General features: G+C 51.8%; 3 protein-coding genes and 1 long non-coding RNA gene across 5 annotated transcripts in view; 3 read left to right on the top strand and 1 right to left on the bottom strand.

Annotated features, from left to right (window-relative positions):
- Positions 1 to 439: 439 nt before the first annotated feature.
- ddx20 (DEAD (Asp-Glu-Ala-Asp) box polypeptide 20) lies at positions 440 to 5,791 on the top strand. Its single transcript, XM_076045849.1, has 11 exons — positions 440 to 635; positions 1,320 to 1,414; positions 1,856 to 2,024; positions 2,117 to 2,231; positions 2,333 to 2,475; positions 2,738 to 2,876; positions 2,964 to 3,022; positions 3,120 to 3,202; positions 3,332 to 3,437; positions 4,230 to 4,331; positions 4,496 to 5,791. Exons 1-11 carry the CDS (start codon positions 440 to 442, stop codon positions 5,680 to 5,682), a joined length of 2,394 nt encoding a protein of 797 aa, XP_075901964.1. The 3' UTR covers positions 5,683 to 5,791.
- Positions 5,792 to 6,256: 465 nt separating this feature from the next.
- On the top strand, positions 6,257 to 9,687 carry LOC142901368 (D(3) dopamine receptor-like). Its single transcript, XM_076045864.1, has 2 exons — positions 6,257 to 7,717; positions 8,323 to 9,687. Exons 1-2 carry the CDS (start codon positions 6,731 to 6,733, stop codon positions 8,476 to 8,478), a joined length of 1,143 nt encoding a protein of 380 aa, XP_075901979.1. The 5' UTR covers positions 6,257 to 6,730; the 3' UTR covers positions 8,479 to 9,687.
- Positions 9,688 to 9,967: 280 nt separating this feature from the next.
- Positions 9,968 to 11,351, top strand: LOC142901371 (uncharacterized). Its single transcript, XR_012928972.1, has 3 exons — positions 9,968 to 10,164; positions 10,199 to 11,104; positions 11,191 to 11,351. It is a non-coding gene; the product is annotated as an uncharacterized LOC142901371 (long non-coding RNA).
- Positions 11,352 to 11,566: 215 nt separating this feature from the next.
- Positions 11,567 to 24,197, bottom strand: part of kcnd3 (potassium voltage-gated channel, Shal-related subfamily, member 3) — an 88,703-nt gene continuing 76,072 nt past the window's right edge. The window contains exons 3-7 of one of the 2 annotated variants that reach the window (XM_076045852.1): positions 16,625 to 16,726; positions 14,108 to 14,140; positions 13,851 to 13,943; positions 12,615 to 12,895; positions 11,567 to 12,199 (exon numbers count right to left, since the gene is read on the bottom strand). In XM_076045852.1, the coding sequence (XP_075901967.1) occupies positions 12,025 to 12,199; positions 12,615 to 12,895; positions 13,851 to 13,943; positions 14,108 to 14,140; positions 16,625 to 16,726 (684 nt within the window). In that variant the 3' untranslated portion in view covers positions 11,567 to 12,024. The remainder of the gene's footprint in view (positions 12,200 to 12,614; positions 12,896 to 13,850; positions 13,944 to 14,107; positions 14,141 to 16,624; positions 16,727 to 24,197) is intronic. The other variant, XM_076045853.1, reaches the window with a different exon arrangement.

Raw genomic sequence — 24,197 nt, forward strand, 5'->3', positions numbered from 1 at the left:
GAAATGAAGAGCTTGAGCTTGACAGAACCTCAGTGGAACAAACAGCTCTGACTGGTGGGATCATTATTTGATTAAAAGAGGAAATAAATGTGGAAACAACAACAACAACAACAACTACTACTACTACTACTACTAAGAATAATTGTTATAATAATAATAATAATAATAATAATAATAATAATAATAATAATAATAATAATAATAATAATAATGATGATGATGATGATGGTGATGATGATAATGGCCTTTAAAAAGAAGCTATTTCTTCACAACTACAATAATTAAATGTAAATTTCAACAAAAATGTTCCAGTCTGCATGAAAGAAGAAGAGGTTTCCCTCCCGGTCACTAGAGGGCACCAGAGACTGCAGCTTCACCTGGCACTAAAGCAGCAGCCGCAGGGAGCTTCCGGTCTGTTCGGCCGTCAACAGCAGTCAACATGGCGTCCTCCGTGAAGCGGGCGGCGCACGACTTCGAGACTCGGAAGCGGAGCGACGACGTGCTGCAGTCGGAGGGCCTGGACTTCGGCTCCCTGCTGCTGTCTCCGGCCGTGCTGGACGGATTGACCTCGGCAGGCTTCCACCGGCCCTCCCCCATCCAGCTCAAGGCAATCCCGCTGGGCCGCTGCGGCCTCGGTGCGTTCATGGAGCTCGTCGCTCCGGCAATGCCTTGTTGTTGTTGTGACAGCGATGTGGAGTCGCGTGTTGGTTGTGTTTGGACACTGGGTAGTCGTCGCGCTCGATTAGGTTCAACCTTACTAGCGGCTCTCATTGTGTGCACATTAGCACACAATGAGAGCCCACACGGACGTCTGTGAGTCGTCGCAACGAGCTGCGGTTCAAATGTCAAGTTGCAACGTAAACGTCACATTATGATGACGTGACGTTCCTGCTCCTGACCGGATTGACCCGCCCCCTCCTCACCTAAAAGCCATCAACTTAACCTCTGATTAAATGACGGAGTGTGAACATCGTCTAAAAAGTGGGGTATTATTATTATTATTATTATTATTATTATTATTATTATTATTATTGTTATTATTATTAATGATGTATTTCCTTCTTCATGCTCAGCAGCTTGTTACAAGCAACACTAGGTTAAGACTGAGCACGGGCGCTTTCCACTAAAACTAAACTTCTTGTGGTTGAGCTGAGATCATTTTACGCGCAGCACCTGTGATTCGTCACTTAAACTGCGGAGACAATTTGCGTGATTTGCTGCAGCAGATCGCGCCGTGGCAGACAGGCGAGCCCACTGTTGTGTGTGAGTCATGACGTGTGACTCCTAGTGGAGATGAAACGGCCCATCTGTTGTTTCAGATCTCATCGTCCAGGCCAAGTCTGGCACGGGGAAGACGTGCGTGTTCTGCACCATCGCGCTGGACTCGCTGGTGCTGGAGAATCCTGCAACCCAGGTGAGCAGAGCTGCGTCCTTCTCAGGACTCGCAATCTTTCCTCTTGTTCTGATGCCGTTTGTGGTAGAAATCTGTCGTTGTTTGGCTTGCAAATGTTGTAAACAACAGAAGACATCCAGGAAGTGAACTGGCAGCAGCCTGTTAGCGTGATGAGGTTCAGCAGCTCAGACTGTCACTGATCAAGCAGCTCAGTCCCTGAGTGTGCTGCAGTAATCCTGTTAGGTGGCGCTCACTTTTAGTAGTGGTAGTAGTAGTGGTAGGAGTGGAAGTGGTAGTAGTAGTAGTGGTGGTAGTATTAGTGGTAGTAGTGGTAGTAGTAGTGGTAGGAGTGGAAGTGGTAGTAGTAGTAGCAATAGTAGTAGGAGCAATAGTAGTAGTAGCTGTGGTAGTAGTGGTAGTATTTCTTTCATGGGGTCTGACTCTTCTTGCTGCTTGCTGCAGGTTCTGGTCCTGGCTCCGACCCGGGAGATTGCTGTGCAGATCCACTCGGTGGTCCTGGCCGTCGGCTGTGCCATGGAGGGCCTGCAGTGCCACGTGTTCATCGGGGGCCGGGCCGTCAGTCAGGACAAGAGCCACCTGAAGAAGTGCCACATCGCCGTGGGCTCACCGGGTCAGACGCTCCACACTGGGACCTTGTTGCCAACGACCTCTTTGTTTGCTTCTGTTGTGTTGTTGTAACCGTGCCAACGGTGCCGTCTGCAGGTCGCATCAAGCAGCTCATCGAGCTGGGCCTCTTGTCCACCTCCAGCATCCGGCTCTTTGTTCTGGATGAGGCTGACAAGCTGCTGGAGGAGGGTAGCTTCCAGGAGCAGATCAAGTAAGACCAGCGCCTGCATAGATTCAGAGCTCGCTGCTCCCCCTGGTGGACACACAAGCTGATGCTACGTCGTCTTCTTCTTCTTTCTGCCCCGTTTGCAGCTGGATTTTCTCCTCTTTGCCTGAAAACAAGCAGATGCTGGCGCTGTCTGCCACCTACCCAGAATCCCTTGCTCAGCACCTCACCCGCTACATGAGAGAACCCACTTTTGTCAGACTCAACCCCACTGACCTGAGCCTCAAAGGTATCATTGAACTACTGACTGCTAGGCCACAGTGGGTGCTAAAATGAGCCAGAGGGGCCGGATCAGCAGCAGCAGCAGCAGCAGCAGCAGCAGATGGATGGAGTGTTTTGGTGACCCACCTCATTGGAGGAAAAAATATAGTTTGCACTTCCCTGACTGCGACCCTGCGATGACTTTCATGATGAGACAGCCAGCAAACATCACAGAGAAAGTGCATCATCTCTGGTGAATACCCTGTCCCTCTTCTTCTGGCCTCCTGCAGGTCTGAAGCAGTACTACAAGCTGGTGCAGTCCCACCCGCTGCCCCACAAGGTGTTTGAGGAGAAGGTGCAACATCTGTTGGAGCTCTTTGGAAAAATCCCCTTCAATCAGGCGCTCGTCTTCTCCAACCTACACACCAGGTCAGTCTTCTGCCAAGGGTGGCCACCAGGTGGCGTCAATTTGCCAACACTTCCTTGAGCCTGTGCCCCCCCCCCCCCCCCCCACAGGGCCCAGCACCTGGCCGACATCCTCTGCTCCAAAGGTTTACCTGCTGCTTGCATCTCAGGTGAGCGACTGCTGATGAACAGCTGTTGAAGCATCACCTCACCTTTGCCCACCCAAGCACCCAAGCACTGGTTCTGATGCTGTGTGTGTTTGAGCAGGTGGGCTGAGTCAGGACCAGAGGCTGGAGGCCATGTCCAGGCTGAAGCAGTACCAGTGCAGGGTCCTCATCTCCACCGACCTGGTGAGACTCTCCCTCCATCCAACCTGCACCTTCCTCTCACGATCTTCTACTCACCTCTTCAACTCTCCTGTCCTCCTCCTGCTCCTCCTCCTGCTGCTCCTCCTCCACCTCTTCCTCCTGCTCCTCCAGACCGCCAGAGGGATCGATGCAGACAAAGTCAACCTGGTTCTCAACCTGGACGTTCCTCGTGACTGGGAGACGTACCTGCACCGGATTGGTCGAGCCGGCCGCTTCGGTCAGTCGCACTTATACACATGGTGAAAAGGAGGTGGTACTAAATTATTTTCATCCACGTGAGTGATAATCCCAGAATTGTATTAGTATTTATTTTTGCTTAATAGAATAGATGCACTTTGAAAGTTCCTTCTATTGGGAATAAATTGGGAAACGACACCAAGAAGAAAGTTCAAATAAAAATCCAGCTGCTGAGTTGTAGACTTTGCAACTTTGTTGGCCTCAAACAAGAGCAGCAACACTTCAACAGATTATTAAAACATAAACTCATGTCGTCTTTTATTCAGCCAGAGGACTCCAACATAAAAACATCTTCATCTTCATTTTCCTTGAACAGCTGCTGGTGTTTTATTCCTTTTATTGTTCTTATTTGCCAAAACCTCAGCCTGCAGGAGATGTTTTCTGGTGACTGTGTGTTGCTGCTGCTGCTGCTGCTGCTGCTGCTCCCTCTATTAAGCAGACTGCATTAAACAGCACTCTGAAGATTAGCCTGGGCCTCTGCAGTGGCAGCAGCAGCTTGACCCTCCTCACAAAGTCAATGGCTTCCTCATCAGCCACGCTTCATTATAATTACACCTGTTGTCTCGGAAACGTGTGTGCGTGCGTGTGTGCGTGCGTGTGCGCGTGTGCGTGTGTGTTCGTGTTCTCAGGTTGTAAAGTGGAGTCTCCAGAAGACATGGAGCATTTTTCCGTCTTTCGCCCCCTGCTGGAGGCTCACTGTTGTTGATGGAGCAGAGCCAGAGTGCCGTGTGATCAATAATCAATGATCCTTGTTGTGGTGATGTTGCTGCAGGCACTCAGGGTCTGGCCGTCACCTACTGCTGCCACGGTGATGAGGAGAACCAGATGATGGCCATCGCCCAGAAGTGCAACCTCACTCTGTCACCGCTGCCATGTGAGCTGATCAGAGATACTGATGCCTTTATGTCCTGTAGATCTGCAGTGTGTATCACTGCATTCATAGAAACCTCCTCTCTGTATGCTTGCAGACCCTAGCAGGTCAATGACAGTGAAGCTGAAGCTAACCTCATGTCATGTGATTCTGTTTTGCTCTGGCAGCTGTTCTAGAGGCCAGCCTGATGGACGAGCCCTGTGATTGGGCAGTGTGTGCTGAGGCTGCAACTCCAGGCTCTTTGGCTCTGCCCTCCTCCAGAACAGAGAAGAAGAAGAAGGAGGAGAAGAAGGAGGAGGAGAAGAAGAAGGAGGAGAAGAAGAAGGAGAAGAAGAAGGAGGAGAAGAAGAGCAGCAGCGGCAGGTCGGTGCAGAATCAGCCCTCCGACCACCAGGACCAGAGGAAACCAGTCAGGACCCGTCCAGCAGCAGGTGACGGGTGTGCTGCGGCCGTCCTTCCAGTAGGGGGCGCTCCTCCCCAGGCCACGCCCACCCGCAGGGAGCTGCAGGAGGCTCTGCCTAAGATCCCTCCACTCAGCTCCTTCAAGAGCTGCAGCGTGGAGCTGATGGGTCTGGACCAGGCCGAGCAGCTCTTCCACCACTTCATCACCGCCGGCTCGGGGAGGTCGGTGGAGGTCGTCCGAGAGTTCAGAGGTCACGACGAGGAGGGGGAGGAGGAGGGGAGCCGCAGGGAGACCATCACGCTGCACGACGACTCGCCTCACAGCTTGAAGAGTGTTGCAAAGTGGCGCAAGTCTGACTTCCTGCCGCCGCCCACCTCCTCCAGGCCGATGCCCACCTCCCCTAGGCCGCCGTCTGTACCACGGGTACGAGAGAAACCAGCGCCACCTGCTGTCGAAGGAGAGACAGAGGGCACTGGCGCCACCACCTGCACCTCTTCAGCACAGCAACATCTTCCTCAGAACACCGGCCCGTCCAATGGGAAGGCTTCCTGCCCCTCCCCCGGCCAGAAACCTGCACCAGCTGTTAAACTGAGAAGCAGCAGCAGCAGCAGCAGCAGCAGCAGCAGCAGCAGCAGCCGCCAATCCAGGAAGCGTGGAGACAAGGAGAGAGAAAAGACTGGAGGCAAGACAATCAGGGGGAGAAGGGGCGGAGCTTGGAGACAAGAAGAGTGTGATTATGAGGAAGAGGAGGAGGAGGAGGAGGAGCAGGAGGAGGCCTGGAGCCCTGAAACCTACTGGAGGAGCAGCTACAGAGCCTGGAGAGATTTCTGCTCCTCCACCAGGCCGCCTGCTGGTCAGCCAGGGTACTACAGCTACTACAGCGCAGCTGACCACTGGATGGCAGCGTATCGTATGAACTTTGTCTACATGGAAGAACTGCTGAAGTACTGACCCACAACCTTGGGCTGTTTTTCTTTGCTTTTTTTTTTTATTTTTATTTTTTTACTGACAGTGTGTGAAGATGCACAGAAGCTCTTGGAATAAAATGCAGTGAACTGATTGTTTGAGTTTCATCTGGTCTTCTCAAGAATGCCCTTGTTTGTCCCACATTGGGGAAATTTGCATTGTCCAGAAGCCTAAACAGTGAAAGAAATAAAAAATACATTAACTTTGTAATAAATAATGAACCACATGTGCCACCTGCTGTTCAATTCTCACCATCACTCATTAATAAGAACATTCTTCTGATCTATGAGGCACACGATTCCATAGTCCATCATCTTCAGCACAGCGTTTAGCTTCTTAAAGGTCCAGTGTGTAAGAAGAAACAGCAACATCGAGTGGTGACATTTTAGATTGCAGCGCTCTTTCACGTATGTCCCCTTTGGGACTCCATACCTTCCCTTTCCTGAGCCTGACAGTGAACTACGGTGGCCCCGTGCACCCAAACCTGGACCTGGTTGATTTGTGCCTAAATACCAAACACTATGCTGTCAGGCAGGGGGAACCAAGTAAGTGTCATTGTTCTGCCAGTCTACACTTTTACAAATGTATTTCTGGGCAGTATGTTAAGATTGGACCAATATAAAAATCATAAATTAAGACATTTTCCACACTGGACCTTCTCACAGAAGTTCCTTTCCTTCAGACGTCTGAGAAGTCTGAGTCATTTTCCGAATCCTGTCCAGACTCTGAATGGCAAATCAGTGCTAAAGGGGCAATTTTCAAGAGATCTCTTGAAGGAGCAACAAGGTCAACTGACCTCTGAGTGCTGCTGATTAAAGGTCCATCAGCTGCTGGAGCTTCAGCCAATCAGAGCAGGGCCTCACAAACACTCTTAAATAAAAAGGCTTCAGAGCCCTGGTCTGCCGCCACTGACTGCTGGTTGCTTGTCCTGCAGCTCCATGTCGCTGCTGTGCAGAGATGCCAGGTCACTCTGTACCTCCAGGACCCCTGAGGAGCATCAGAGTTCTCCTGCTGCTGCTGCAGCTCCGCTGAGATGATCCAGGAGACTTCCTGCAACCAGACCTCCTCCTCCTCCTCCTCCCCGGCCTTCCTGACCTTCAACTGCAGCGTGCTGTCCTTGACCCTGGTGCTGGGCTCCCCCTGGAACCTGTGGGTGTGCTGGCTGGTCTTCCGCACCAGGAGCCTTCGCAACGTCAACACGGCGCTGCTGGTGAGCCTGGCGGCTGCCGACCTGCTCAAGTGCTGCGTGGACTCGCCGCTGCTGCTCCTCTCGCTGCTGCTGGGCCCCGGGGGGCGGGGCCAGGGGTGGGGGAGGGGCGTGTGCGCCCTGCAGCGCTTCACCTTCGCCCTGTGCAGCGGCGCCCAGCTGCTGACGCTGGTCAGCATCAGCGTGGAGCGCTTCCAGGCGCTGGCCTTCCCCTTCCAGACCCAGCAGCGCCGGCTCCTCCGGGTCCGACTCTGGATCCCCGCCGTCTGGGGGTGTGGCCTGGCCCTGGCCGGCCTCTCGCTGGCTCTGGCCCAGCAGGGGGCGCTCTGCCACACACCGCCCCGGGGTTGGGACGGGTTTGGAGCCTGCGTGCTGGTGCCGCTGTGGGGGGTGTCGCTGGGTGTGATCGTGGTCCACTACGGCCGGATCTTCAGGCTGGTGCGGCAGCACCGCCAGAAGGTGTTTGACCGCGGCGTAGAGCTCGGCCACAGGAGGGCGCCGGCTGACCCGTGGGGCTCGGCCGCAGCTGATCCAACTCCCTCGCGGCGGACGGTGCTGCTCGTGACCGAAGCCGGCGCTCCCCGCCCGGGCTCAGCCAGCGCCGCCGCCGCAGTGGCGCCCCCAGTGGCCGAGCGGCCCGAGATCGTGGGCGCTGTCTGCTTCCTGACGTCCTGGGCCAAGGAGAGGGGCAAGAAGCGCGTGGAGGGCAAGCTGGCCAAGCGCTTCGGCTACATCATCGTGGCCTTCATGCTGTCCTGGCTCCCCCTGGTGGCCGTCCTACTGCTGGACGCCCTGTGGCACCACAACCATCAGGTGAGTCCTTGAGCTTTAAGTTGTTCATTTAAAGAACACCAAATCTATCAGTCTGCCTGATTAAAAAACAATGTTTGTCTACATTCTTTAATAGACAAGTTTTCAGTGCCGTCACTGTGAAGCTGTTTCATCATTTTTGCTTGATTTCTTTTTTAAAAAGTGCTAAAACATCTTTTCCACCCAGAATTAATGAGCAAACTTCAATCAGTCCATCTTGTATAGCAGCCTCCTCCTGCACTCAGGGTGTCAGGGGTCTGCTGGAGCCTCCCAGTGGTCATTGGGTGAAGGTACTGGCAGGGTGACCCTGGACCAGTGGCCACTTCATTAGGACCACAGAGTGACAAACACAGAAAGTATTCTCACTCCTGGACAGTTTAGAGTTCCCTGGAGAACCTGGAGACAAGCCAGCAGACACAGGGAGAACACGGAGGCTCCACGCAGGAATCAAACCCACAACCTTCTTGCTGTGAGGCGGCAGCACCGACCACTGCACCATCTCGTCATTTGTCACAATTTTTCCCGAAGAGGCTTTTAAAGATGTTCTACTCTCAGCTCTTCCAGGTGTGTTTTGAACCTCCCGGTGTGTCCTGCTCTCTCCTCCACAGCTGCTGGTGGAGCTGGAGACCACAGCGATGGTGCTGACCTGCGTGCAGGCAGCAGTCGACCCCCTCATCTACACTCTGGTCACCAGGCAGTTTCGCTCAGAACTCGCCAAACTTCTCTCCTCCATCCCCTGGTGTCCCTACTCATCCGCCTCCTGAGGCCTCCACCCACCTCGCAACACACAGCAGCACAAGCTCACACACTGCAAGCAGGGCTGGAGGGGTTCTTCAAGAGAGCACACACACACGCACAGACGCACGCACGCGCGCACGCACGCACGCACGCACGCACACACACACACACACGCGCGTCGTGATTTAGAGGCACTTAAAGAAGAAGGAGGAGAAGAAGAAAGAGAAGAGAGCATGTGTTGTATTTGTGGCAGATATAGATGTTTTATCAGCGCTTCACAGTTGGGACACAAGACAAGGTCATAAATAATATCCAACACCTGACAAGATACGCACAGCAGTAGTGTCAACAATGACAGGTGGCATCGGAGGGCAAAGCAAAGAGAGAGAGAGAGAGAGAGAGAGAGAGAGAGAGAGAGAGAGAGGGAGAGAGAGAGAGAGAGAGAGAGAGAGAGAGACAATCGAAGGAGAATCAGAGAAACAGACAAAACACAGTCGCACACCTCGGCTTTTGTTGTTCGCAAAATGAAAAAAACACAATCTTTTGACACGCGGAAGAGGAGAACAAATTTTCACATAACAATTCAAAGAGTGTCACTTGACAGAGCGGCCGACACAAAAGAACAGCCTGCGTGGAAGCAGGTAGGCAAGGAAAGCGAGAACTCGATCACTGTGTTGTCACTGCAGACGGCCAATAAAGGGAACCTCCGTCCGAGCCTGCAGCTCTCAGCAGGTCCTCACCGTCCAACCTGACGCTGTGGGTTACAAAGTTGCTGTTGGTACAAAGTTGCTGTTGGTCACTGTGTTCAAACACGACTGCAGAGGCTCTGCTGTCTGTGCTTCCTCTTGGTTTCTGCAGAGTTTAAAGGTCCTGTGTGTCATATTCAGTAGCATTGAATGAAATGAAAGCTTACCGGCAACCAATGAAAACTTTTATATTCAGCGACTGTGGCAACCACGCCCCCAGGCAATAACATTGTGTAAGTCATAGCCAACAAACAACAAACTGCCATCAGATTGGTCGGCTGAGTGGAACCGACCAATGAGCTGCGACGTTGAGGTGAAATCACTGCAGCTGGTGCAGCTCCGTGTCCTGGACTACTGCTGCTGCTGCTGCTCACACAGTCGACTCCTATAAAACCGCATCCAATCTCCATGTAAATATAAAAGCTTTTGCTCTTTAGTATCCATTTTATTTGATTTATGTGTCATTAAAGGGATTTTATGTAGCTTGAAAAATGTTTTCAATTCCATTTCACACCAGCAGGCCGCAGTAAATGTTACACATCGGACCCGCAGTTTGCAGAGGCTTTGCCTAAACACTAAAACCATGAATCCAAGATGTTGCCACTGGGTACAGCACTAAATTACAAGTAAGAATACCTATTATTTTAACTCTATCGGACACATTTGGCTCTCTTAAACTGACCTTTAATGGACAGCGACGTCTGATATAAAACTATCTATATGCTATACATTTCCCGCCTTATTGTTATTATTATTATTATTATTATATGATATAATCGCATGTGCCCTCGCTGCAATATGCTCTAAAAAGGCCATGGTACATTTTGCTGCTAGGTGCTCAAAACACATTTTACTCCTACAGAAACAGATCAGCGATACAAACCCACATCAATTAGACCAAGTTCACCAGTCGCCACGCTCCTGACACCGCTAGCCGTGTGTGTGTGTGTGTGTGTGTGTGTGTGTGTGTGTGTGTGTGTGTGTGCTCTTGGGTCAACAGGTCTCAGGAAGGTTGAACTTCCAGCAGCAGCTCCATGGTCCCACTGGCACGCAGTGATGTGCTGCTGCAGAGGCATCGTGGAGAGAGTTCAGCCTCAGGTTCAGTTGATGGGACTCAAAGTGGCCTTGCATCACGTTGGGGGGAGACGGTGTGTGTGTGTGTGTGTGTGTGTGTGTGTGTGTGTGTGTGTGTGTGTGTCAGCGTGACGACAGACTGACTGCAACCTGCTGCTTGAAGTTCTCCAGAAGGGGAGGGGCCAAACAGAAGCATTGGAAACACCAAGGTGGACATAAAAGAGTACAAACACCAAGAAGTCCTTTAGCACATAGAGTACACATACTGAACAAGTTGAAAAAAATGCCCGCTGAGTCTGGGAGGGGGAGGGGTGGGGGTTACAGCTATAAAGACTAATGAAAATATACCAGTAGTCACACACACAGGGAGGAGGGGGGGACAACAGGACAACAACCAGAGGAGAGAGACAGACTGAGGGAGGGAGGAGGAGAAGACAGCTTCTGCCAAACTATGTTGAAATATTACAAAATATTCTATGAACAATATTCACAAAGAACTGAACGGCTCTGGACAGATTAGTGTCAGAAATTCTCAGCAAAAATGCCTTGTGCTTTTAACTGGGATGGGCTTTGAATCCTGTTCCTTTGTGTTCACACACACACACAGACACAGACACACAGACACACACACAGACACACACACACTGTTTTCCTGGAGAATGGCTCCACTGAGGTCTGTTGGGCAGCAGGAGAAGCAAATGGAGGGAGGAGGAGGATTCAGAGAGCTCTCAAACTGGTCTCATTGGACTCTGGTACGGTTCTGGTATCTCTGGTATCTCTGGTACGGTTCTGGTATCTCTGGAAGATTTCTGGTACGGCTCTGGTATCTCTGGTACGGCTCTGATACGGCTCTGGTATCTCTGGTAGATTTCTGGTACGGTTCTGGTATCTCTGGTACGGCTCTGGTTCTGCTATCAGGCACATGTTGTGTTTGAAGGCTCAGGGCTGAGAATTTCAGACAGAAATTTGTGCAACGAACCCCTTTCTCTCCAGAGTGGCAGCTGGTCAGATTCACCATGATGAGCCAGAAAGACTTTTCAGAGGAATTGAACGAGAAGTTTTTCTATGGACCCCCCCCGACCCCCCCCACTCCCCCTCCGTCCTCGGACAAACGCCTCTGCTCTTCCACCACAACATCACAGCTCTAGCAAAATAAAATAAAGCCAAATAAAAAAATGCAGATCAGAAAAAGCTTGCAGACGCACTCGCCAGTGTGAACGGTGTCAGTCAGGTCTCGTGGTGTTCAATCACCATGTGGTTTTCACTCAAGTGGAATAAGATTCAAACCTCATACTGATGTATTGACAGGTGATGCAGAAACTGTCCAGGTGCTGCTCTGTCCCAACGTCTCCTTCCAAAACCAAAAGACACGAGGAGCATGAGGGAAACAGGAGAAGGTGAAGGTGCAGAGTGAGTCACCACTGATCACCCCGGAACTCCTCCTCCACCCTGGAACTCCTCCTACACCCTGGAACTCCTCCTCCTTCCCATTGGATAGAATGACTGTGACCACGCACGCACGCACGCACGCATGCTCACCACTAACACGGATACACTGGATCTAAACCCCCCCTCCCCCCCACCCTCACACAGGGAGTCCGTGTCCACTGCAGAACATGACCAGCAGGGGGCAGGCAGGCTCCACCCAGCCAGCCAGCCAGCCAGCCACGCAGGACTGGAGCGCTTGTCACTTGTTCTGCTGTCCCTCAGTCTGTCTCCCAGAGTCCGGTGGTCCGGTGCCCCCCCCCCTCCTCACAGCGCCGACACCTTCACAACGTTCTGGTGGACGGAGCCCAGCGGCAGGTGGGCGTCGCCCTCCGGGGTGACCACCGGCGGCGTGGGGATGCTGATGATGGCGGTGGTGATCTGGCTGCTCTGGCAGTTCAACCCTGCTGGATCATCCACACGCATGTTGAGACTGGAGCGACTGGGAGGAGAGGAGGAGAGGAGGAGAGGAGGAGTGGAGCAGAGGAGGAGAGGGGGAGAGGAGGAGAGCTGCAATTAGCCTGTCATTGGTTGCTGAGTCTGCAGAGTTCAAACTTTCCCAGAACATTTGCTTTATTGTCCAGATCTGCTGCCATTCCTTCTAGTTTATCATTCAAGAGCTGAGTTAAAGGAGGGCTTTCAGCCCAGGCTGGAGGGTTACATGGATCTCCAGTAGAAGTCAATGTCAGTGATTCAACTCCATCACAGTCACATGACCTGAGGAGCTGAGTGATGATTTTCAGATCTTTGGAAATTAATCTATTGCATCTAAACTGTATGATTGTGACACTTCAAAAATCCTGCTGAGGTCTGCACCTCCTCCTACACCTCCTCCTGCACCTCCTCCTGGTTCCCACCTGGTGCTGAGCGGCTGGATGTGGATGGTGCTGAGCTCCTGCAGCCCCTGCTGGTGCGTCAGAGGCTGCAGGTGCGGCGGAGCTCCGGCGTTGGCCAGCGGGCCGTGCTGCTGCTGCTGCTGCTGCTGCTGCTGCTGCTTCCTGCTGCTGCTGCGGCGGGTGCAGCAGGTGCCCGTCACACCGTCCTGGCTGGAGAGGGAGGGGCTTCGGGACGGGTAGTTCTGCAGCCCCGCCTCCAGGTAGCTCTGCTGGTAGTACTGCTCGTCCACAAACTCATGGTTCTGCCATGGAGAACAAGAGAAAAGTACAAGGATCATCATCATCATCATCATCACCATCATCATCATCATCAGCAGCAGCAGCAACTAGACATTTACAACGTGCGTATTTATGACTGTGTATTGTATACGACTTGTTCCAGTGCCAATAACTCCTGGGAGGATGTGACTGTGTGTGTGTGTGTGTGTGTGTGTGTGCGTGCGCTCCCTCACTGATGTTCTTGTTTAAACTTGGCTCCAAATGGCCGTCAGTTCCTCAAAGCTGCAAGAAATCCATGCTTTTATTTTGACAGGCGAAAGTGAGTTCTTGCGTCGTGTTGGAACCTCAAAGGTCACGTCGGACTCTGACCTTTCTGGTCGACCTCAGCAGGAGGCTGAGAGGGAAAGGTGAGAACACCCTGCGGTGTTCTGGGTAACAGACGGACGGACGGACGGACGGACGGACGGACAGACGGATGGACGGAGTTGCTGGTGAGAAGCGGTGGAGCGCCGTTGTGGTGGACTCGGAGGCAGATCTTCCATTCCGACCGTCGACGCTGAATCCAAACTCCGATTCGCCAGCAGGACGCAAACGCAGCTGTAATCTAAATATGGCTGCAAAGGTTGAGTGACAGGACAGCAGCAAACTGAGGGTCAAGCTGCTGATGGTGATGGAACTGAGCCAATCACAGCCGAGCTTCTCTGGAGAAAACAGCAAACAGCAGCTTCTCCAACAGACTGGCGAAGGAAGTTGAGCGCGCTGCATTCTCATTGGTCCGGACTCGGAGGTCACATGATGAGACTCACACTGGTGACGCAACAGCAGCCAACTGGCATCTTCAACACTGGTGTATTGGAATGAGTGCAGGAAGCCGACCGTTTCTGAGAGATTTGCATGGCTGCACGATGCGAGTGTGTGTGTGTGTGTGTCTGTAGGTGTGTGTGTTGTGTGTGTGTGTGTGTATGTGTGTGCACTCACGGTGGTTTTCTCCAGGCAGTGCAGCAGGTGGTGGTGCTGGCTCTCCAGCAGAGAGGTGGACTTGCTCAGCCGCTGCTCCTCCTCCATGGAGCCCTGCATGGACACACACACACACACACACACACACACACACACACACACACACACACACACACACACACACACACACACACACACACAATAAGAGCTTGGCTTGATTTGTCCCTGGCTGCAGCGCTGCAGAGGAGCTGGAGGTGAGGTGCTGCTGGCGTCTCTACCTGGTCTGAAAGGTTCATCTTGTAGGGAAGTTGCTGCAGTGGGAGGAGGTGGAGGAGGAGGAGGAGGAGGAGGAGACAAGAACAGAGGAGACAGGAGGTTTTACTGGCCTGCACAGGTTTGGGCTCTCCAGTGGTGGAGGAGAAGCACACACACACACACACACACACACACACACACACACACACACACACACACACACACACACACACATTCCTGTTCTGACCCTGATGATCTCACACCTGGAACATCAGACCAGCAAGTTCAACCTGATGTGATGGCTGAGAGGAGGAGCAGGAGGAGGAGTTTCTTCTGCAACCTCCCCTCACTTTTTATCTTTTATTTCTATTTTTTGAAATCTCAGCGAGCCGAGATGGAAGTTTAATATCCTGAAATATCCAAGCAGAGTTCCAGTGGGAGACAAAGGAGCAGAAAAGTGAGGATGTCCATCATTCCCTGCAGCTGCAGCTGGGAGCCTGCAGTGCGTGACTGCACTGAGCCTTGATTGTTGCTGTCAGCAGTCAACTGCCAGTTTCCCATCAGCACAGCAGCCTTTCCTCAGGTTGCATCATCAGCTGCACTGGAGGAATGGCAAGATGAGCCGTTTAGGAAAAGACCTCCCCCCCTCCCCCACCACCACAACCAAACCCCCGACAACAACCAAGGGCGTGTTTTCATTGCCTCACCCCGGTGCGGTGTTAGGGTGTTTGCACTGGACGCTAGGGGGCGCTGTTTTGGTACCTCTATTGTTGAGGGGCCAAGCGAGTTTAGTGGTGACGTAGCGACGAGCAGGTGAGAGCGACTCTCCGCCAAAACAGTGCCAAAACCCAACGCTTCCAGTAGGTGGCGTGCGTTTTTAGTTGTGAAGACGGCTGAGTGGAGAAACTCTGAGGTTTTTCTTGTGTGTTCAGCCTGGCCGCCCGCAGTCCTTCCTGAGTTCTTCCACTTTCCTCCATGGTTTTCTTATTAAAAAGCAAGCACAGGCCGAGCAGCAGGTGTGAAACGACCTCTACCTCAGGGGTCAGTGACCTTTCTGGCACTGAGAGCTGCTTCATGGCTCCTGAGCAGTATGAAGGGCTTCCAGTCTGCTAGATTCTCCTGGAATAACAAACTCTCTGAGTTATATATTATTATTATGAATGAAACTCTTCTCTGTGAAGACACTTATCGAGCTCATGAGTTCTTAATAATTATCAAAAATGACTTGTGGGCACCACGTTGGTGACCCCTGCTCTACGCTGTCCATTGCTGCGCTGTTGTGTGTCGCAGAGAAACGATGCTGAGGAAAACACTGTCCCGCTTTACCGCGTCGACTCCGCCCACGGTCTCGTGATCACACAGCCAATGAAAAGACAAGGCGAGGCGAGCCAATGAAAACACGCCCCAGCACACTGATGGTGCTGCTGCTCCACAGCACCAGTGTAAATACTGCTTGGATGATTTGCATTAAGAAACTGCAGCAGGAGGAGGAAGAGGAGTGAGGGGAGGAGGAAGAGGGGGGGGAGGGTGAGGGGGAGGGGAGGGCCACACTGATTGGTTGGAGTCACTCATGCACACACAGCCATTAAAGCTTGAGGCTATGATTCTTCTATTGGTAAAAGCTCAACATGCTGTCCATCACATCATTACATGAATGAAAGCACAGTCAGAGTCCCAGCCTGGGAACTCGTATATACACGTCACACACAGGAACTACCTGAACAAACTACCTGAAAAAACTACCTGAAAAAAACTACCTGAACAATGAGAATATCCAGTAGAAGTTGTTTTATTTTGGCAGTTTAACATAAAAGATGAAAGCAACACATTTTATTGAGCCATTCCACGCAAATTGACATCTCAAGCAGTTCCTTGTTGTAACTTTGCTGATTAAGATTTTCAGCTTATTAAAACCACAAAGCCACAAACTCAGAACATTATTATAAAATTTTAAGCTGCAAGACCTGACCAGCAAAATGCAAAGAAATAAAACCTTGAAATATATTGATTTGCATGTTATTCCTTTATATAATATGTCACATTCACCTTTTAAGTTGAATTGCAGAAATACAGCAACCTGTTCAGGATATTCTATTTTTCTGGGCAGTTCCTGTATACACACTAGCAGTCAAAAGTCTGGCCACGCCCAATTCTTCTTTGTCTTGCTACTTCCTACACTGTAAATACAAACTGAAGACATCAAATATAGTAGCAAGACGTGGCTTCATGTAGCAAACATGAAGCCACGTCTTGCTAACTCCAGGGTGGAGAGTGGCAGCCACTTCCAGCTGTTCTCACAGTTGAAGTGATTCCACCATCAGCTCTGTTTTGCCTTTTTGGAAATAACAGAGTTTTTTTTTTTTTTTTTTTAATCTCCAACTTCAGTTTTTTACCTTTTCTACACATTGAAATCAGTAGAAGACACTACAGGAGCAGTGACTGGCCTCCACCGCTGCTGTAGGTGTCAGGTGAGGGAGGTGGGGAGTTCGGGGGGAGGGTGGAGAGGTCAAAGGGTCAAGGGGTCGAGAGGTCGGTCTCACCGTGAACTCCAGGGCTTCGTTGAACAGGCCGTTGCGCTTGCTGTGCAGGAAGGCAGTGGAGCTTCCAGTCTTGGATATTCGTATCCTGGCCAGGCGCGCTTTCTGCAAAGACACACACACACACACACACACACACACACACACACACACACACACACACACACACACACACACACACACAATGAGCGAGGGCCTTACTACACCACGGAGCGACACACTTGCTGGTTACTGCGTGGCTGGTAGTTTTAACCTGCAGCCTCCTGTGATGTTCAGTGGTGGAGTCACTGCTGCTGCTGCTGCTAATGTTGGTGTGTAACTGATGAACAGACACCCTGCTGGTTTACTGCCCCCCCCACCCCTGGCTCCGCTGAGGGGTTAATTGAGAGTGTGGGATGTTGGCATATCTGAACCCCCCCCCCCTCTCTAATGCAGGCTGTACTGCTCCACTCCCATACAGATGCAGATGAGTGGAGTAGACAGTGATACTGATGAGGACTACCTGCAGCATGCTAATATATGCTAATATATGCTAATTCAGGCTTATCTGCTACACTTGAGCTTCATTTAAAGCGTGACCCTGCGAGTAGCTCCTGCTCTGCGGGGGGGTGGGGGGGGTGGGGGCAGGGGGTGAACAGCAGCAGCAGCAGCTGCATGGACAGAATCCACCGCACTGAAAATCTCTCCTTGCTGTTTATCCTCCTCCATCTTCCTTCTCCATCTCCGAGTCTCCCTCACCCCCTCCTTGCTCGCCCAGCCCACCTGACTCTCTCTGTTGGAGGAGGAGGGGGGGGGGCTGGCCTGGGGTCCATGTGTGCTTCCAGTCAGGGAGAGCAGATGGACCGTTGTGCAGGAAGGTGATGAAGGAGGTGGAGAGTGAAGTGAGGCCCGGTCCAGGAATACATGTGAAAGAACATCATTGTTGTTCTGACCATAAAGGCCAACAGTGTCACCAACAGTGAGACTTGAGCCTCTTCTGATCAGACAGCTTTCAAAGCCACCAGCTGGACCCTCAGCCAGGCTGCCAGTTGCTCCAACTCAGGTGTTTCCAGCAACGGTGAGCGAGGATTTGCTCCAATCAGATCAGGAGGGAGGGGCTGCTGCTGCTGCCACCTGTTGGCCAAATCCAACTTGATGCTAATAAATTGTAACCTGTAAAAAAACCTGGCTATTTCTTGTAAAAAAAAAAAAAAAAGGCCAAACAATAAAGATTTCACCAGTGCTCCGTTCTATTAAGAACCAAGGCAGCCAGAGAGCCGCAGGAGCAGCAAGTGGAGCAGGTGGAGCTGAATGGATGAATGGAAAGTCACTCCTCATTAGTGTCACTGGAAACCCCTGCAACAATGTCCAGCTGGAACCACTGCAGCCAATCAGAGTGGTGCTCAAGATGCTCAATGCTCCTGTTAAAACAAGCAGTGGCCAGTTTTCCAGCCAGTCAGCAGCCAATCAGCAGCCAGCACCGCTGCTGACTGAGCTGAGGGATTTCACAGCGCTGTACTCCCTCAGCTGATCAAAAGCCACCTTCAGTCAGCTCTCACACAGAGAGGGGGCGCCGCTGAGGGACGACTGTGAGAGTTCTTGGAATGGAAAGAAAAAATTAAAGAAAAAAAAGGTTGTAGGCAAATGAGAAGAGAAGAAGCAGTGAGAAACGGGAGGGAGGGATGTGTGTGTGTGTGTGTGTGTGTGTGTGTGTGTGTGTGTGTGTGTGTGTGTGGAGGGGGGGCACTGCAATGGGACGCTCAGAGTAGCTTTAAAACACACTGGTGATGCTGATGCCTGCAGTCGTTGAGCTCCTAGTGGCGCAGCAGTGAACTGCAGGCGGTCCAGACTGATCCAAGGTTCCTTGTCCAAGTGGTGAAACAGAGAAGGTAATGGACCGAGTCGCCTCTGCAGCCGGCGGAACCACGAGGTGGACAGAACATTAAGCAGCACAAATAGATTCTGCACCGCTGCACCTCAGGCAGATCCTGAACAATGCAGACATTCATCACACACACACACACACACACACACACACACACACACACACACACACTATCACTGTTAGCACTGTACATTGACTTTTATTCTCCACAGCCTAACTTAAACCTAACCTTAACTTGAACCGGAACTCAAGCAGATCTCAGCTCAAAGCTTAACTTAAGCCCCAGCTTTACCTAAACCTGAAATCAACTTAAACCTACTCTTAACGCAAACCCTGGCTTTACTTTAACCTTAACTTAACTTGTTGTCTGACCACCACTGTTAAAGCAGCAACATGCGACATTCAGCTCCACATCAGCTGGGTCTAACTTCACCACAGAACACCGGGGGATTTTCTTCCTGCTCTGCGTTTTGCTGCTTGTGCCGCCTGGACAAAGGAAAATGATTTTTAAAAGGTTGAGAGAAGACACACAACCCAGAGGTTCAAAATAAATAAATCCAGAAACTCAGGTTGGTTGAAAAGCTGACGTTGGACTTCAAGGAAGAAAGGTTTGCTGAGTTCAGATCATCACCACACACAGAGTGTCAGCGTGAGTCATGGTGGAGGAGAGCATGTTGCTGCACTGCTCTCACTGCTGCTGCTGCTGCTACTGCTGCTGCTGCTGCTCCACGTGGAAAATCTCAAAAGTGAAGCTTCAGAAAATGTTCTGAAAACTGTGGAATCATGTTGAACCTCCAGGGCCTCGACTGATGTCTAGAAAAGTCTTGAGCCAAACAATCAAGAAAATCCCACTCAAATTTTCAATGAAACACAAGTTAACAAAACAAAAGAGATCACACAATCACAATCGCACAATCAGCTGCTGTCAATCAGCTTCATCACACACGCTGTTCTCTCCTCTTGTTGCCACGCTCGTCCTTAATCTTCTACTGACATTGCATCTGCTTTCAGCTGGACGTTACAATGAGATTATTATTAAAGCTTTATGTAAATAAGCAGCAACTGAGGAGCGCCCCCTGCTGATTGGACCAGAGGTAATTATCCCACAAGCCATTTCCAATCCTCCACGAACTGATTTCACAGTAGCTCTACATCTACAGCATCATCATCATCATCATCACCTTCATCATCACCATCATCATCATCATCATCACCATCACCATCATCACCATCATCATCATCACCGTCATCATCATCATCACCATCATCATCATCATCATAATCATCATCACCATCACCATCACCATCATCATCATCACCATCATCACCCTCATCACCATCATCATCATCATCATCATCACCATCACCATCACCATCATCATCATCACCATCATCACCCTCATCACCATCATCATCATCCCATCATCAGTAGCAGCAGCAGCAGCAGGGATCATGCATCAGCATCTCAGCCGTGCGCTTCACCTGTGACACACAGTGGCAGTGGCGGTGGCGTCCTGGTCCCCGCTTTAGAAGTGAGACGGATGGGGTGGGGAGCGGGGGGCTGTCTCGCTGTGTCGCACCCTGATGGATGGCTAATTGTAACGGGAGCCCAGAACAACTAGCAATTACGCATGAATGAAGATGGATGTGTGGGGGAGGGGAGGGTTGGTGGGGGGTGAGGGGCTGGGTGGGGGGGGTGGGGGGTAGTGGTGCAGGCAGAGAGAAGAGAAGAGCAGGGAGGATGGATGAAGACGGCCCGGGCTCCTGTCCTCAGCCTCCCTCTGCTTCACACGCAGCTCGCCGACCTCTCAGGGTTTCTCATCCTCCTGACACTCAGCGACGCCCACAGTTCACTCTCAACCAATCAGAGGAAGAGAGCCAAAAGAAAAGAAAAGGTTGAGGCAACACCTGGTCCTGGATATCAGTATCCTGGCCGAGCTGCTGCCTGCACGCACGCACCAAACTGCCTCTACAGTCATTGAACAGTTAGTTACAGCGATGGTCCAGGTGTGCGTCTGGAGGTCAGGGGTCATTAACGTCTCGGTGCAGAGACACGCTTGATGTTCTGAGAGCAGAGCTGAAGCTAATGGAGCTGCTAACACACCGACCACTCCAGACATTCCTACAGTCGAGGGTGGAGGAGTCATTAGCGGTGGAGGAGTGACCGTGCCACCGCAGTAATGAGAGAGAGAGAGAAACAGAGAGAGAGAGAGAGAGAAAGACAGAGAGACAGAGAGAAAGACAGAGAGAGAGACAGAGAGCGACAGAGAGAGAGCGAGAGAGGGAGAGAGAGTGAGAGAGGGGGAGAGAGAGAGAAAAAGAGACAGAGAAAGAGAGTGAGAGAGACAGAGAGAGAGAGAGAGAGAGAGAGAGAAAGACAGAGAGAGAGAGAGTGAGAGAGACAGAGAGAGGGAGAGAGAGAGACAGAGAGAGAGAGAGAAAGAGAGAGAGAGAGAGAGAGAGAGAGAGAGAGACAGAGAGAGAGAGGGAGAGAGGGAGAGAGAGAGCGAGAGAGGGAGAGAGAGAGCGAGAGAGGGAGAGAGAGAGCGAGAGAGGGAGAGACAGAGAGACAGAGAGAGAGAGGGAGAGAGGGAGAGAGAGAGCGAGAGAGGGAGAGAGAGAGAGAGAGAGAGAGAGAGAGAGCCGACCTCCAGCTGAATACATGGTGGCAGCTGAATGTGTTCAACGTTCAGGATCTGAGGCTCTGAGCTAAATGCTAACGACATGCTAACAACAACAACAGGTGGGGGAAAAACTTGCGTAGTTTGGTCTTGGACTGGGCTACATTGACTCATGAGCAGTGGACTCTGTGCCCATGGAGGTGTTGATGCAACCATGGCTCTAGTCTGGCTGTGATGACGTGTCAGGACCTGACAACACAACACAACACAACACAACGCAACGCAACGCAACGCACCGGACAGCAGTGCCTGAATGAACAGTCCAATGTCGTCTGCCGTCACCTTCTCTTCCTCCTCCTTTCTGGACACAGTGGCAGTGAAACACTGGCCCACTTCACAGTCACTCACTGCAGCAGCAGCTGATTGGTCACCAGCTTTCCCCTCCTTCCACAGATGAAGGGCAGCTCATCCCCGCTCACCTCTGCTTGCTAATAAATAATACAAGCCCTCAGCTCTGCTTGGGAGGCTCATTGTTTACCGTGGTTAAGCGCCCGTGACGACGTCGAGATGCTTCGGCTCTGAAATTTACGTTGCCATTATTCACCCCTCCCCCCCCTCCTCTGATGTGATGTGCTGAAAAGTTACGGCATCCAAAATGTTTCTTGCTTTAACGAGAGCGGCGGGATGACGAGGACGCTGGCGCACAGTGGCTGTGAATGCCAGGATGATGTCAGAGTTCATCCTCAGGCAAGGAGGAGAGGTGGAGGAAAGGAGGGGGAAAGGTGGGGGAAAGGTGGAGGAAAGAAAGAGAAAAAGAAAAGGGAGGGAAAGAGGAAACCCAGGGCGACGGCTGAGCCTTGGAGGTTTTATACCTCTGGATTCGTTGCGTCATTGAACGCACTCAATGTTCTATTTCTGTAGTATCGGACTCCTGCCACCAGAGGGCGCCTTCGCCACACTGTGTGCCTGCTCACTGGGGAGTTCTTGCGTGATCTCAGTTCACAAAAACGAGACCGGACAAGTTGCAAAGCACCTTGGCGGATGACGGCCAATAGAAACAACGCACTTTGCTTTTCAGATGACAAGCAAAGCAATCAAGAGGTCGACCAAGCGTTAGCGAGAGTTAGCACGGGTTAGCATAGCTTAGCACGAGCGGTGGGTTCCTCCGACCGCCAGCCTGTCGCTACGTCGCTCAACGCGCTGGAACGGCGAGGAGACCAGGAGCCATTTAAACCCAGTGGACCCTGAGCAGCTGATTGGCCAATCAGACAACCTCGCCGGCACCAATCAGAGGTCCTGCTCCGTACTGCTGGTCGACTGGGTGGAAAGGTCAGAGGTCAAGAAACAGCCTGTTGGCTGGAACAGATGACTGGACAAACTGCTGAGCTCAGTGCAGGAGGTGAGTGTGTGAGTGTGTGTGTGTGTGTGTGTGTGTGTGTGTGTGTCTGGGGACAAATGGGGGGTGGGGGTGGGGGTGGGGTATTTAATCAGGTGGGGTGGGGGTGACAGCGACACTGTCATGCTACACTGGTTCTGGATCTCTGGAGGCGTCGGGACACTGCGGCACTGCGGCTGCTGGAACCACCAAGGACGGACAGGAAGTGAGGTGGACCATGGGCCACACACACACACACACACACACACACACACACACACACACACACACACAAGGGTAAACAACCCCCCCTGGTGGAGGCTATTTCAGGAGGAGACACTGTGCAGCGGCTCTCTGCCTCCCAGTCCTCCGTCCTCAGCTGCTGCTGCTGCTGAGGACCACAACCACTCTTTATCCCTTTTTCTTTCAAAAAAAAGAGAGAGAGAGAGACAGAGAGAGAGAGAGAGAGAAAGAGAGCCGACCTCCAGCTGAATACATGGTGGCACCTGAATGTGTTCAACGTTCAGGATCTGAGGCTCTGAGCTAAATGCTAACAACATGCTAACAACAACAACAACAACAGGTGGGGGAAAAACTTGTGTAGTTTGGTCTTGGACTGGGCTACATTGACTCATGAGCAGTGGACTCTGTGCCCATGGAGGTGTTGATGCAACCATGGCTCTACTCTGGCTGTGATGACGTGTCAGGACCTGACAACACAACACAACACAACACAAAGCAATGCAACGCAACGCAACGCAACGCAACGCAACGCAACGCAACGCACCGGACAGCAGTGCCTGAATGAACAGTCCAGCAGCAGCAGCAGCAGCAGCTGATTGGTCACCAGAGAGAGAGAGAGAGAGAGAGAGAGAGAGAGAGGGGGGGGGGGGGGGAGAGAGAGAAAGGGAGAGAGAGAGAGAGAGAGAGAGAGAGAGAGAGAGAGAGAGACAGCTGCTGTGGGTCCAGTGAGCAGTGGCAGTGGAACCAGGCCACCAACATGTTAAAACTGATATTAAAATAGCAGCAGAAGAGGAGGTGGTAAATGAGGGGGGGTGGGGGGGACAAAGGAAGGAAGGTGGGAAAGAAAAGAGCTGTTTGCCTGAAGGAGTGTGAAGAAGAAGAGGAGGAAGGAGAAGAGTGATGACAGGGAGAAGAATGGAACTGTGGGTAATGAGTGTCAGCTGCACACATTCTGGCAAAACTGGAAAACAAGCACAGTGCCACCCTGTGGGGGGAGAGGGTGGAGTGTGTGTGTGTGTGAGTGTGTGTGTGGGGGGGGGGCAGCAGTCGACCAGCTGAGGTCGTCCACAGGTTGGAGCTCCTGGACACCACTGGCCTCCCCCTCCCCCTCCTCCCTCCCCTCCTCTGACCCAGCCGTTTCAAACTAATCAACCAATCAGAAGCCTCCGTTTGTTAAGTGTTCATCTTCTTCTTCAAACAGCACGCATGCACGCACGCACGCACGCACACACACACACACACACACACACACACACACACACACACACACACACACACACAAGCTGAGCTGGTGGCTAGGTGGCCAACACTGGCCTGCCTCTGCAGACTGATGGATGGTGATTATGGGGCGGAGCAGCAGCGCTCACACTGATGGATTCCCCAGGGGGAGTTTGTGTGGAAGCAGTGGGATAAATTTCACATGAGCTTCATTAAAAAAAATGCCAAGAAGGAGATGTGAGTGGTTACAAATGT

This window comes from Nelusetta ayraudi, unplaced genomic scaffold (genome assembly GCF_046127955.1).
Source record: "Nelusetta ayraudi isolate G7.1 ecotype Tasmania unplaced genomic scaffold, CSIRO-AGI_Nayr_v1 ptg000088l, whole genome shotgun sequence".
NCBI classification, from domain to species: Eukaryota; Metazoa; Chordata; class Actinopteri; order Tetraodontiformes; family Monacanthidae; genus Nelusetta; species Nelusetta ayraudi.

Coding starts and splice junctions, on each gene's coding strand:
- ddx20 (XM_076045849.1), top strand. CDS start 440: ATGGCGTCCTCCGTGAAGCGGGCGGCGCACGACTTCGAGACTCGGAAG. Junction 636..1,319: donor GCTGGGCCGCTGCGGCCTCG/GTGCGTTCATGG, acceptor CTGTTGTTTCAG/ATCTCATCGTCCAGGCCAAG. Junction 1,415..1,855: donor TGGAGAATCCTGCAACCCAG/GTGAGCAGAGCT, acceptor TGCTTGCTGCAG/GTTCTGGTCCTGGCTCCGAC.
- LOC142901368 (XM_076045864.1), top strand. CDS start 6,731: ATGATCCAGGAGACTTCCTGCAACCAGACCTCCTCCTCCTCCTCCTCC. Junction 7,718..8,322: donor TGTGGCACCACAACCATCAG/GTGAGTCCTTGA, acceptor TCTCCTCCACAG/CTGCTGGTGGAGCTGGAGAC.